This window comes from Anolis carolinensis, chromosome 4, assembly GCF_035594765.1.
Source record: "Anolis carolinensis isolate JA03-04 chromosome 4, rAnoCar3.1.pri, whole genome shotgun sequence".
In the NCBI taxonomy this organism is placed as follows: Eukaryota; Metazoa; Chordata; class Lepidosauria; order Squamata; family Dactyloidae; genus Anolis; species Anolis carolinensis.
Window position 1 is genome coordinate 251167477 of NC_085844.1, and position 12631 is coordinate 251180107.

At 48.0% G+C, this 12631-nt stretch overlaps 2 protein-coding genes across 2 annotated transcripts in view; both read left to right on the forward strand.

Moving 5' to 3' along the window:
* Positions 1–3887, forward strand: part of LOC134298562 (BPI fold-containing family B member 4-like) — a 53826-nt gene extending 49939 nt beyond the window's left edge. Inside the window, exon 17 of the mRNA XM_062979193.1 lies at positions 3714–3887. Within this exon, the coding sequence (XP_062835263.1) occupies positions 3714–3737 (24 nt within the window). The 3' untranslated portion in view covers positions 3738–3887. The remainder of the gene's footprint in view (positions 1–3713) is intronic.
* A 2942-nt stretch (positions 3888–6829) lies between these two features.
* On the forward strand, positions 6830–12105 carry LOC134298563 (uncharacterized). Its single transcript, XM_062979194.1, has 2 exons — positions 6830–8599; positions 11828–12105. The coding sequence occupies exons 1-2, from the start codon at positions 7187–7189 to the stop codon at positions 11867–11869; spliced, it is 1455 nt and encodes a 484-aa protein (XP_062835264.1). The 5' UTR covers positions 6830–7186; the 3' UTR covers positions 11870–12105.
* Positions 12106–12631: the final 526 nt, after the last annotated feature.

The following is a 12631-nucleotide window of genomic DNA, read 5'->3' on the forward strand; positions in this document are numbered from 1 at the left end:
CTCGTCAACTAACCACACCAGAGAGGAATTACACCATTTGGGAAAAAGAACTACTGGCCATAAAGGCAGCCTTTGAAACTTGGAGACATTGGCTAGAAGGGGCCAAATTTCCCATTGAAGTCCACACTGATCATCGTAATCTAGAACATCTAAGAACTGCCCGCAAACTGAATCAGAGGCAGCAACGTTGGGCTTTATTCTTCGAACGTTTCAACTTCCAGATTCATTACGTGACCCCAGCCCAGACCAAGCAAGCAGACGCCCTGTCACGTAAACCGGAATACGCTGCAGGACGTAAGGAGACCTTTGAATCCCAACTATTACAACCCGAGAACTTTGCCACGCTCACAGTGGGGAACACCAAATCCATTTCCATTGGTTCAACTTCCTCTACTCCAGGACCCATCTGTGCTCAAGAAATCAGGGCTAGTCAGCAAGCAGATGCCTGGGCGCAGGACCAACTTCGCCAAGGTCTGCATTTTCCCTTTTCGCTTAAAGATGGGCTGCTTTGCTATAGAAATCATGTTTATATCCCACCCGGACCGGGCAGGGAAAAAGTGCTTCGTCTGTGTCATGACTGCAAACCAGCAGGACACTTCGGACTATTTAAAACCATGCATCTGATCCTAAGGGATTTTTGGTGGCCCAAGATCCGCAAGGATGTGGAAAAATATGTCAACACCTGCCCAGTATGTCAGCGCTCCAAGATAAGAAGGGAGAAGCCCACAGGGCTTTTACACCCCCTTCCTACCCCATCTCGCCCATGGGAAATAATTTCTGCGGATTTCATCACTGACCTACCACCTTCCTGTGGATTCACCACGATCTTAGTGGTGGTGGACCTTTTCACCAAGTTAGCCCATTTCATTCCCTGCGAAGGCCTCCCCACGGCCAAAGAGACTGCGGATCTATTCCTTCAACATGTTTTCAGACTGCATGGATTGCCCAAGAGTTTAGTCACAGACCGTGGATCTCAATTCACCTCTCGTTTTTGGAAGGCACTACAAAAACTATTGGGCATAGACTCACGCTTATCTTCAGCTCATCATCCCCAAACAGATGGGCAAACGGAGCGCACCAATGCCACTTTAGAGCAATATCTTCGCTGTTATGTAAACTACCAACAGGACAATTGGGCTTCTCTGTTACCACTGTCAGAGTTTGCCTACAACAATGGAGTTCAAGCTTCTACAAAAGAAACGCCGTTCTTTGCAAACTACGGCTTCCATCCACGTTTCTTTCCCCCTGTCATTGAAACTTCAGAAGTTCCCGCAGCAGAGGATTGGCTGCAGGAACTCACAGCGGTGCAACAACTTTTGCTCCAGCAACTGGACCAAGCCAAGGAGGACTATAAACGCCACGCTGACAAACACCGCCAGCCGGGCCCCGAAATCAAGGTAGGAGATCGGGTTTTTCTGTCCACTCGCTTTCTGCCCTCCCACCGCCCTTGCCGGAAGTTAGATGCCCGTTTCATTGGCCCCTATCCAGTGGTGGCGCAATTAAACCCCGTGACTTTCAAACTCCAACTTCCGCGTTCAATGCGCATTCACCCAGTGTTTCACCGTTCCCTGCTCCTTCCGGCGGATGGTGTGCGTCCTGATACAGACCAACCGGCCCCCCCTCCTGTTTTGATGAATGGGGAGGAGGAGTTCGAGGTTGAGGACATTTTGGATTCTCGCTTTCATCGCCGCCGCCTACAATATCTCATTGACTGGGTGGGTTTTGGCCCTGAGGAACGCTCTTGGGAAGACGCCTCCACAGTCCATGCTCCTGATCTAACCCGTCGCTTTCATCAGACCTATCCCACCAAACCACGACCTCGCGCCTCGGGGAGAGGGCCCCAGTTTGGGAGGGGCCTTGAGGAGGGGGATAGTGTGATGACCCATGGGCCTTGTAGTCCTGCTCAGGACATTGTAATTCCTGATGAAGAAGAAAACTTGGGTTTTTTACCTTCCCAGTCAGAACTGGATTCCTCTCAGCCAGATCTTTCCCAGGCAGATCTGGGAACCTTGCACCTGCAAGAAAGTTGTCTCCCAGAAGTATGTCAAACAAGCCCAGAGCCTACTTCTCCCGTGTTCTTGCGCCGGGAGTTTTGTAAACAACAGAGAAGTTTGGAATCAGCTTCGCGCAGGAGTGCGAGAATTGCAGCTAAGAATGTAGCCAATTAAGACTGTTTCTCGTGAGAATCTTTAAGGAGTCTAACATCTGGTCTCAGAGTTTAGCTTTCGTTTCTGATTCCCAGAGAACTGCTTCGGTGGGAAAGTTAGACTCTATATAGGTGTTTTACCCGCGTAGTAACTTCGCGGAGTCAATTCGTCAGCCTACGGAGCGAGTTGTGTCTGGACAGCGCGCTCCGATTCAAGCCTCGCTCCTGCTCAAGCCTTGCCCTGCTTTCCAGCCTTCGCCCTGCTTCCCAGCCTTGTTTACCTACGGACTTTGCCTTGTTGCCCAGGACCAATCCTTGCCTTGTATCACGGATTTTACCAAGTTATTCCACGGATCTTGTTCTTGTTCCTTGTTACCTTGTTCCACGTTTAAGCCTTGCTTCAAGTATCGAGTTATTTCCTAGCCTTGCTCAAGTTTATGGACTAAAGGACCTTGTCATCTCCCCTCACTTTGCCTGGCAAAGTGAGTGTTTCGGTTACTGGATTACAACTTTGGACCTTAATATTTCATATTGGACATCGCTTTTTTGGACTAATTTAGACCTTTCCTGAAAGGTCTGCTTTTGGACTATTTCATATACTTGCTTTTATTAACTTTATATATTCCTTCAATAAAGATATTAGTTAGATTCTGGCCTCTGTGTTTGGTTATTGGTGCCTTTGCAACCTGGGTCCTGACACTTCCCTTCTCCTCCCTCCCTCCCTCCCTCCCTCCCTCCCTTTTCTTCTTCCCTTCCCCTCCCTCCCTCCCTCCCTTCCTTCCTTCCTTCCTTCCTTCCTTCCTTCCTTCCTTCCTTCCTTCCTTCCTTCCTTCCTTCCTTCTCAGACAAACAATAAGACAGTCTGCAATGGGTCTAGCTCAACTGAATGTGGAGATCACTTGGCAGAAGGAAATGTTTCTGTATACGAAACAACCCAAATTCCTGTATTTCTTCCATTCTGTTTTTCCTGTATAAACATTTCTAAAAATGGTTTCGGTCTTAGAATCACAGGTGTATCTTACGTATTAGTGTTGCTGTTGGTGGCACTGAAGTAAAGGTGCATCTAACACTTTCTAGCATCTTACAATGGAAGACAAGACATCCAGCAATATGTCTATCCTGCCACCTAGTGGCTGTTTTAGGCACTACCATTTCCTAAAATGTCATACCAGCATTTTAGGAAATTAAAGTTTTAAACTGTGCCTAAAATGTTGGTATGACATGTTTATCCAAAGCAGCATTCTGAACTCAATGCTGAAGATATTCTGTATCCTGCAGAATAAAATTTCCCTCTAGATTTAAATCTTGGTGTCAAAATAAGCATGACTTGCATGAGTATGCAAATCTGCTTTTGTCGTTAATCAATGTTACAATTATGTGTGCATTGTTTTCAAATAAATTTCTTTATTTTACACTGTAGAATTAATGCAGTTTGATACCACTATAGTGTAAATGCACTCAAGTGCAACCTATCAGAACAGCTATAAATGGCAACTTCTTTACAGAAGATGGGAAACACAGAAATGAAATGTTTAAAACCACGTATTTTCTCTCTCTCCTTTCTTAGAACGCCCTTGTGATTTGCATCTAAAAGCAGATGCAAACGTCTCTGGCAGCCAGCAAAAGACACAAAGCGCCTCCACAAATGCTTCGTTGATCTCACTTGATTCCAGTTGATCCTTTCTCATGCAATTGTTATGTAATTCTTCCAATAAATGCTTTGGCTTCTGGTAGCAATTTATCATAGAATCTCTTTCCTAATTTTTCACAAGCCGAGTCTTAGCATGTATAAGGCTCCTGAAATTCAGGAACTTATATGGGCCTTGTTTTTCACTTCCAATTATTATTTTCAAACTAAGCTTTAAAGTGTTGTCGAAGGCTTTCATGGCTGGAAACATTAGGTTGCTTTGAGTTTTTCAAGATGTATGGCCATGTCCCAGAAGCATTCTCTCCTGACGTTTCACCCACATCTATGGCAGGCATCCACAGAGGTTTTGAAGTCTGTTGGAAACTACGCAAGTGGGGTACATACGAGGGCTATCCAGAAAGTAGATTACGTTTTGGAATTAAAAATGAACAAAGTATAGGAGAAAGCATTTACCATATGCAGTTGAAAGCCACACCCAAATACCACTTCTCAACATAGTTGCCATTCAAATCTAGGCACTTATCATAGCGAGGAATGAGCTTGGAAACTCCTCCCCACAAAACTCTGCTGCTTGCATCCTCAACCAGCTAGTCAGCCCTTCCCACAGCTGCGCAGCATCGCCAAAATGCTGCATTGCCAGCCATGCCCCCATTGTTGGAAACAAGTGGTTGAGGACGCAAGCGGCAGAGTTTTGTGGGGAAGGAGTTGCCAAGCTCTAGTTTCCAATACAGAACATATGCCAGCCAGTAGTCACCATCTACTCGCCCACAGAAATCCATATTTAATAATCTAACCCCAAATACCTCCAGGAACAGGGCTAAAAAAGAAGACACCAAGAAAAAAAATTGGTTGGGCTGTGCTATTATCAGTACCCTGTTTCCCCTAAAATATGACATCCCCAGAAAATAAGACCTAGTAGAGGTTTTGCTGAATTGCTAAATATAAGGCCTCCCCCGAAAGTAAGACCTAGCAACGTTTTTGTTTGGAAGCATGCCCATTGAACAGAACACCAGAGCATGCAGGATTGGTAAATGTATAGGATTCACAGTTTGTCTGGTTATGCTGGTTTGTGATGACAACCACTGTACAGTATATAATAAATGTTCATTTTTTTGTTCAGCAATAAATGTGAATTCTTCTTCATGGAAGAATAAAACATCCCCTGAAAATAAGACCTAGAGCATCTTTGGGAGCAAAAATTAATATAAGACACTGTCTTATTTTCGGGGAAACACGGTAGTAGTAACGGTAAGACCATATTTTAGTTCTTGTGGACCACTGGTGGTCCATGGACCACTGGTCTATACCCAAGGAAGTCATAATCCCACTATATCCTACATTGGTCAGACCTCACCTGGAATAACCCTGGTCAGTTCTGCCCTGTTCTGGGCAAAGCAATGCAAGAAGGATATGGACAAACTGGAAGGTCTCCAGAGAAGGTCAACCAAAACGTCAAAGTTCTGGAAACTATGAATCCCTTTAAGGAGTGACTTAGGGATGTTTAGCTTGGAGAAAAGGAGACTGAGAGAAAAGGAGATATATTTGGAAGCATGTCATATTGAGAAGGGAGAAAGTTTGATCCCTGCTGCTCTGGAGAGGACATGAAGCAATGCATTCAAATTTCAGGGAAAAATTAGGAACACCAGGAAGAATTTTCTGACAGTAAGAGCTGCTCAGTAGGGCAGTCTGGCAGAATCTCTTTCTCCGGAGGATCTTAAGCAGATGCTGGGTGGCCATTTGTTGAGAGGGATTGGATTGCATCTTCCTGCCTGGCAGAAGATTGGACTGGATGGTTCTTGGAGTCTCCTCCGACTCTATAATTGGGTTGTTTGTTTTCCGGGCTGCATGGCCATGTTCCAGAAGTATTCTCTCCTGATGTTTCGCCCACATCTATGGCAGGCATCCTCAGAACCTCACAACCTCTGAGGATGCCTGCCATGGATGTGGGCAAAACGTCAGGAGAGAATACTTCTGGAACATGGCCGTACAGCCTGGAAAACATACAACAACCCTGTGATCCCGGCCATGAAAGCCTTCGACAACACATTGACTCCATAATTCTACGATTATGGTTCAGGAAATGATGGGTGGCAAATGGGTGTATTAGGTCTTATCTCTTTCTTAACCAGTCATGGTAAGAATAGATCAAGCAAAGCTTGTCAATCACTAGAAGAGCAAGGAAAATGTCTTGTTGACCGGCTGCAGTGTACACACCCTCTGAGAAAGTCTCGTGGTTTCCAGGAGCTTTACGCATGATAAAGCATGAAAAGGATTGGCGTTCCTGCCCCGCTCCACCCAGGAGTCGAAACTTGGTCTCAAATAGTAGATGACAAACAAAAGGCAACGTTTATGAGGGTCAGACTGAACAGTCAAAATTGCAAAATTGCAAAATACTCGGGACCAAAAGCATTTTGGATTTTTGTACGAGGGTTGAATGAAAAGTAATGCCTCCACCTTTGTAACTCATCAACAGATGGCAGTACTGATATGCGGCAGGTCCTGACTTGTTCAGTAGACTCTCCTCTACAGTTCCATTTGGCGGGAAGCCTTAGCATTGAATGGTTGTGTTGTTAAAGGGCAACATTAAAGGGAACCCTGCGCAGACTTAAGCAACGTGCAGTCATTGAATTCTTGACAGCAGAAGGTGTCACCCCAAAGGAGATTCATCCAAGAATGCAAGCTGTTTATGGTGATTGTGTTGATGTGAGTCCTGTGTGTCATTGGGCAAGTAAGTTCAAAGATGTTGAGGTGGAAACATCTGACTTGCGCGACAAACAAAGAGATGGATATCCTGTGACAGCAACCACCGAGTATCACCTGTAAAACATTGACAGATTGATTCAGGACAATCGTCGTATCACTCAGAGAGAAATTTCAAGCATCATCAGCATTTCACAAGAACGTGTCGGTCACATTATTGCTTTGCTTGGCTATCGGAAGATCTGTGCATGATGGGTTCTGCGAGACGCTGGTCGCGGAAACCGAGTGTCGACTTCTTCCGTGATGGCTTCAGAAAACGTGTTCATTGTTGGCAGAAATGTGTCAGAACCCTGCTACTAGAGCCTGGATGTGGCTCTGAGTTTCAGGGTCACTGACATTGATAAGACACCTGCGTCCCAGGACTCGGAGGAGAAACGGCTGATGGACTTGGCGGGGAATTTGCGCGGGGTTTTACTGAGCGGGAAGAGACTGTTCAAATGAGGGGGGGGGTATATAAAGGAGGGTTGGCCGGAGCCTCCCATTCTTGGCTTTTCTGATGTTCATGTTTCCTACAGTAAAAGTTTCTGGTGATATCACAGAGAGTCTTGTGTGTTCATTCAGGAGCGGCTGTGGTGAGCTGACACTAAGCCAAGAATATCGGACACCATCCCGCTGTAGCGGTGAGGTGTAACATGCAAGTGGAGGATGAAGAACTCTTGGGCGCCGGAGGAGGAAGGTCGGAAAGGGCCACTCCCGAGACGGACGCTGAGTTCCACCAGCTGGCGGCCCTGGCGTCATCCACCGCTTATGCCCAGCCAAATGGGGTAACCCAGAGGCGCGGAGTGGTGCGGGGAGATAGCACCGGAGGAGAGGAAGGTTCACCTTCCCCAGGCCCGCAAAAGATGGTGTTTCTGGAGGAGAGGATGTCGGCGATGGAGACCACCCTGGCAGTGATGTCGAGGGCGATGGAGCGCCTGGCGGTTTTGGCGGAGCCGGAGCGAGGAAGGGAACTCCGGGCTAGCTCAATGTGGGACGTGAGCATGGGAAGCAGCCAGGGCTTTGCAGACCTCCCAGCACCGAAGGGAAGGGAAATGCGAAAGGAGCCCGGTGCCCGGCCCAAGATCCAAACGAGCCTGACGCGGGTGGAGGAGAGTGACGACGAAGGGGAAAAGCCTCCGAGAATCCCGGCTACGCTCCCAACTGAGACCCTGGTGCCCCTGGCGAATGCCGGGCGTGGCACAGGACAAAGGGAAGCAGCAGCGGGGCCCACTGGCCCGCAAGGGGGCTTGCGACGGGCGGAGGATTGGGGATTGCCACCACAGGGACCCCTACCGAGACGAGAGGAACTAAGGATCGAGTTTGGGGGAGAGTCCTCTGAACTGGATTTTTTCCTGACCACGGTGAGGGGCTATATGGAGGACAATGCCCACACTTTCAGAACGGAATCCAGCCGGGTACGGACCATTGGTGCAGTGTTGAAGAGGGGAGCGGCCAGCTGGTACGTTCAACTACACGCGCGGCGCGACCCATGTCTGGGGTCACTCCGACGCTTTATGGGGGCCCTGGAGACCCGTTTCCGAGATCCACTGGAGCAGATCCGGGCGAGGGAGGAGTTGAAGACCGTCTCCCAGGGGCAGAGGTCGGTGTCTGAGTATGCGGAGGAGTTCCAATGCCTCGCTGAAAAGGTGCCGGAATGGTCTGCAGTGACAAAGATAGAACTCTTCAAAGAGGGGCTCAGGCGGGAGATCCTCTCCTGGGCGGTGCATCGTGATGAGCCTGACACACTGCGCGGATGGATTCAGCTGGCGGGGCGCGTCGAGACATCGCTGGCCCAGGCGAGGAGGCACCGAGGAGGGCTACAGCAGCGGCCGCAGATGAAAGAGGGGAGCCGGAAGGAGGGATCAACCCCAGCCGGGAGGAGAACGGAGCCGCCAGGGAACGTGAGCACCAGCAGGAGGGGCTGCTTCGTGTGCGGCCGTTTGGGCCACAGGGCTGCCGAGTGCTGGCAGAGAAAAGGGGAAGGCGGAGGCCCGCCCAAACCAAGAGCCGTGGCAGGGAAACGCGCCGAGGAAGAACCACCGATGAGGCACCACTCGGGGGGGTTGGTAAGTCAGGACAAAGCCATGATAGTGGTCCCCATTCAGCTGGAAAGTGGCAGCAAACAAGCAACCTGCAAAGCATTTGTGGATTGTGGATGTTCCAGGAACATCATCTCCCCTGAATTAGCCGAGGGATTGGGATGCGAAAGAACGAACCTAGAATCCCCAATAGCTTTTTCGCAGTTGGACGGATCCACAGCATCGGGATCATTAGCTAAGTACAGTGCCGAAGATGTAAAGTGTAAGATAGGGAGTTGGGAAGGAAAGGTGTCATTTGTGATATCACAAATAGCCAGCTATAATGTTATACTAGGCATGCCATGGCTGGGGCAGGCCAACCCGCAAATCAACTGGGAGGATAAGAGCATGATCTTCAGGATGAAGTTGGAAGAAGGGAGCCAGGAAGTGGAGAGAGAGCCGGGGAAAAGGGGGGAGGAAGACTCTATCAGGATAGCAGAACTGGCAGATAAATTACCCCCAGAGTATCGGGATTTTGTGGACGTATTTGATGAGAAGGAAGCAGACAGTTTCCCACCGAAGCGGAGAGTTGAAGTGAAGATAGAGCTAGTCCCAGGAGCAGAGCTTCCTAAGGCAAAAATATACCCAATGTCGGCTAGGGAAAAGGAGGAACTGAGAAAATACATTGATAAAAACCTAGCGAGGGGTTTCATAGAGCCTTCAAATTCCCCTCTAGGGGCGCCTGTGTTGTTCAGGCGCAAAAAGGACCAAACGCTGAGGCTCTGCATTGACTACAGGGGCCTGAATGCAATCAGTTCTGGAAATAAATACCCCCTACCTCTAGTGAAGGACTTGATCGCCCAATTATCGGAGGGACAGATATTCACTAAATTGGACTTAATTGAAGCATACCATAAATTGCAGATTAAACCAGAGGACAGGTGGAAGACGGCCTTCTCCTGTGCATTCGGATTATTCAATTATCGTGTGCTCCCTTTCGGTTTGTGCGGCGGAGGCGCCGCGTTCATGCAATTAATCAACGAAGTGTTGCATCCATTGTTGTACAAGGGAGTCTTTGTTTTTTTAGATGACATATTGTTAGTATCTCGGACTAAGGAGCAACACGTAGAACTAGTCAGGGAAGTCCTGCAAAAGTTGAGAGAAGCAAAACTGTATGCGAAGCTTGCCAAGTGCGAGTTCAATAAAGACCAGATAGACTTTCTGGGGTATAGGATTTCCTCCCAGGGAGTGGCGATGGACCCTGCGAAGGTAGAAGACGTGAGGGGGTGGGAAGCCCCCAAAACACGGAAGCAGCTGCAATCCTTCCTAGGGTTCGCAAACTTCTATAGAACATTTATCAAGGACTTTGCGCGCCTCACTTTGCCACTAACGGATTTGTTAAAGACTAAAGGGAGGGGAGAAACAGCCAAAGTGAAGGCCCCAGGGGCCAAACTGACCTGGACAATAGAATGCCAGGAAGCTTTCGAAGCCCTTAAAAAGCATTTTACGGAGGAGCCTGTCCTACAGCACCCTGATATGTCTAAAGCCTTTGTATTACATTGCGATGCGTCAGACCGGGCATATGGGGCAGTTCTGCTACAGAAAGACGAGGGGGGGAACCTGAAGCCATGTGGCTATCTGTCAAAAAAGTTTAGTGATACCGAAAAAAACTGGCCGATTTGGGAGAGAGAAGCCTTAGCGATTCTAAAAGCACTAGAGTGCTGGAGACACTTCCTGGAAGGAAGTGGAACACCGTTTGAGGTGTGGACTGACCATAGAAATTTACAGTATCTAAGATCCCCTCGTAAACTATCAGCGAAGCAAATTAGATGGGCCCAATATTTCAGCCGTTTTGATTTCAGACTCAGATTCTTCCAGGGGAAACATAATATACTCGCTGACGCTCTCTCTCGGATGCCTCAGCACGGGGGAGGAATTCAGGAATCTGAAGGGAGTATTTTTCTTGATAAGCAATGGGGCCTGGCAGTACTAACTCGAGCACAAGCGGCCAAAGAAAACAAACGTACTGCCATTTCCACGGGGGGAGGAGAAATATGGGAGGAAGAGTTGAAGCGAGCGTATGGAATGGACAAATGGTTACAAACAAACAAAGAAAAGGGAGAATTGTGTGGGGATTTGGTGTTTGTAAATAAGAAATTGTATATTCCTGAATGTTTAAGACGAGAAATGTTAAGGAAGTACCATGATAACAAGGGTGCGGGTCATCTAGGCCCCACCAGGACTATTAAACTGTTGGCCAAACAATGCTGGTGGCCCGGAATGAGGAAAGACGCCAGGGGGTACGTCACGCAGTGTGAATTATGCGCAGAGGGAAAAACACCACCGGGGAAGCCCCAGGGGCTATTGCAGAAGGTGGTAGAGCCCATGAGGCCATGGGAATGCGTAGCCATGGATTTTGTAGGCGAACTACCCCCCAGCAGAGGCCACAGATACATTTGGACAATATTGGACTTATTCTCAAAACAGGCACACTTTGTGGCTCTGCCAAAACTTCCTTCAGCTGAAAAACTTGCTGATTTGTATGTGAAGCACGTATATCGCCTACATGGGTGTCCCGACAAGATAATTAGTGACCGGGGAGTCCAATTTACTGCAAAATTTTGGGGAAAATTCTTACAGCTGTTAGGAGCAGAAAGGAACCTGAGCTCGGCCTTTCATCCCGCGACCAACGGGGGGGTCGAACGTACCCAACAGACACTGTGCCAATTCTTAAGGATGTACACCAATTATAGACAGGATGATTGGGCGGACCTTCTTCCGTTTGCTGAGATGGCTTTTAACGGGGCCGTACATTCGGCCACAGGTCGTGCCCCATTCGAAATAGTATACGGACAGGAGGTGGCACCTTTCCCCAGGCTACCCGAGTGGAAGGAAGGGGAGGGCCAGACCGACGAGGAATGGCCGGCCAAAATCAAGCAAGGGTGGCAAACCGTGGTAGAGGCATTGCGGGAAACACAAAAGAAGTACAAGCTCTTTGCGGATCGTAGGCGCCGAGAGGGGGACAAATTGGGCGAAGGAGATCTGGTTTGGCTGAGCACAAAAAACCTAAAATTGGGATTCCCATCCAAGAAATTGGCTCCACGCTATATAGGACCATTCAGGGGAGCAAAAAGAATAAACGAAGTGACCTATGAGCTGAGGCTACCCAAGGACCTAGGAAAGATACACCCGGTATTCCATTGCAGCCTGTTAAAAAAGTATAAAGGAACTCTGGACGGCGGAGAACAATAGTTGTGTTTAATCTTTTCCTTCCAGGACGAAGGGGAGGAGGACGCCATGTCAGAACCCTGCTACTAGAGCCTGGATGTGGCTCTGAGTTTCAGGGTCACTGACATTGATAAGACACCTGCGTCCCAGGACTCGGAGGAGAAACGGCTGATGGACTTGGCGGGGAATTTGCGCGGGGTTTTACTGAGCGGGAAGAGACTGTTCAAATGAGGGGGGGGGTATATAAAGGAGGGTTGGCCGGAGCCTCCCATTCTTGGCTTTTCTGATGTTCATGTTTCCTACAGTAAAAGTTTCTGGTGATATCACAGAGAGTCTTGTGTGTTCATTCAGGAGCGGCTGTGGTGAGCTGACAGAAATGTATCCAAGTGTCTGGTGATTATGTGGAAAAGTGAATAGTGGTAGTTAAAGAGCACATTCTAAGGATTATTTCTGCCTTTGATTTGTTAAAATATTCCCACCCAAACCCAAGTAACGAAGGTGGAGGGATTACTTTTCATTCAACCCTCGTAGATTTTGGAATAACACATGAGGTTGGAAATAGGCTATGGATCTATCTACGAAAAAGACAAAATCCAAGTGTTGTGCTTGGTGCAAACTCCTCACTTCTCATCTTTTCATAGAGACTTGCATCTGTAGAGGAAACGTTTTGGATTTCGGAGTATTTCGGTTTTCAGAATTCGAGATAACTGATCTCAGTTTCAACATATTATGTGTTGAAGAACAAGAAGACATAAAACAGGAGCATGATCACCCTAAATCCCTTTGGGTCTTGACCAAGAGGAAAAAGTTGGGTAATAATAATGATAATGATAATAGTAATAATGATAATAT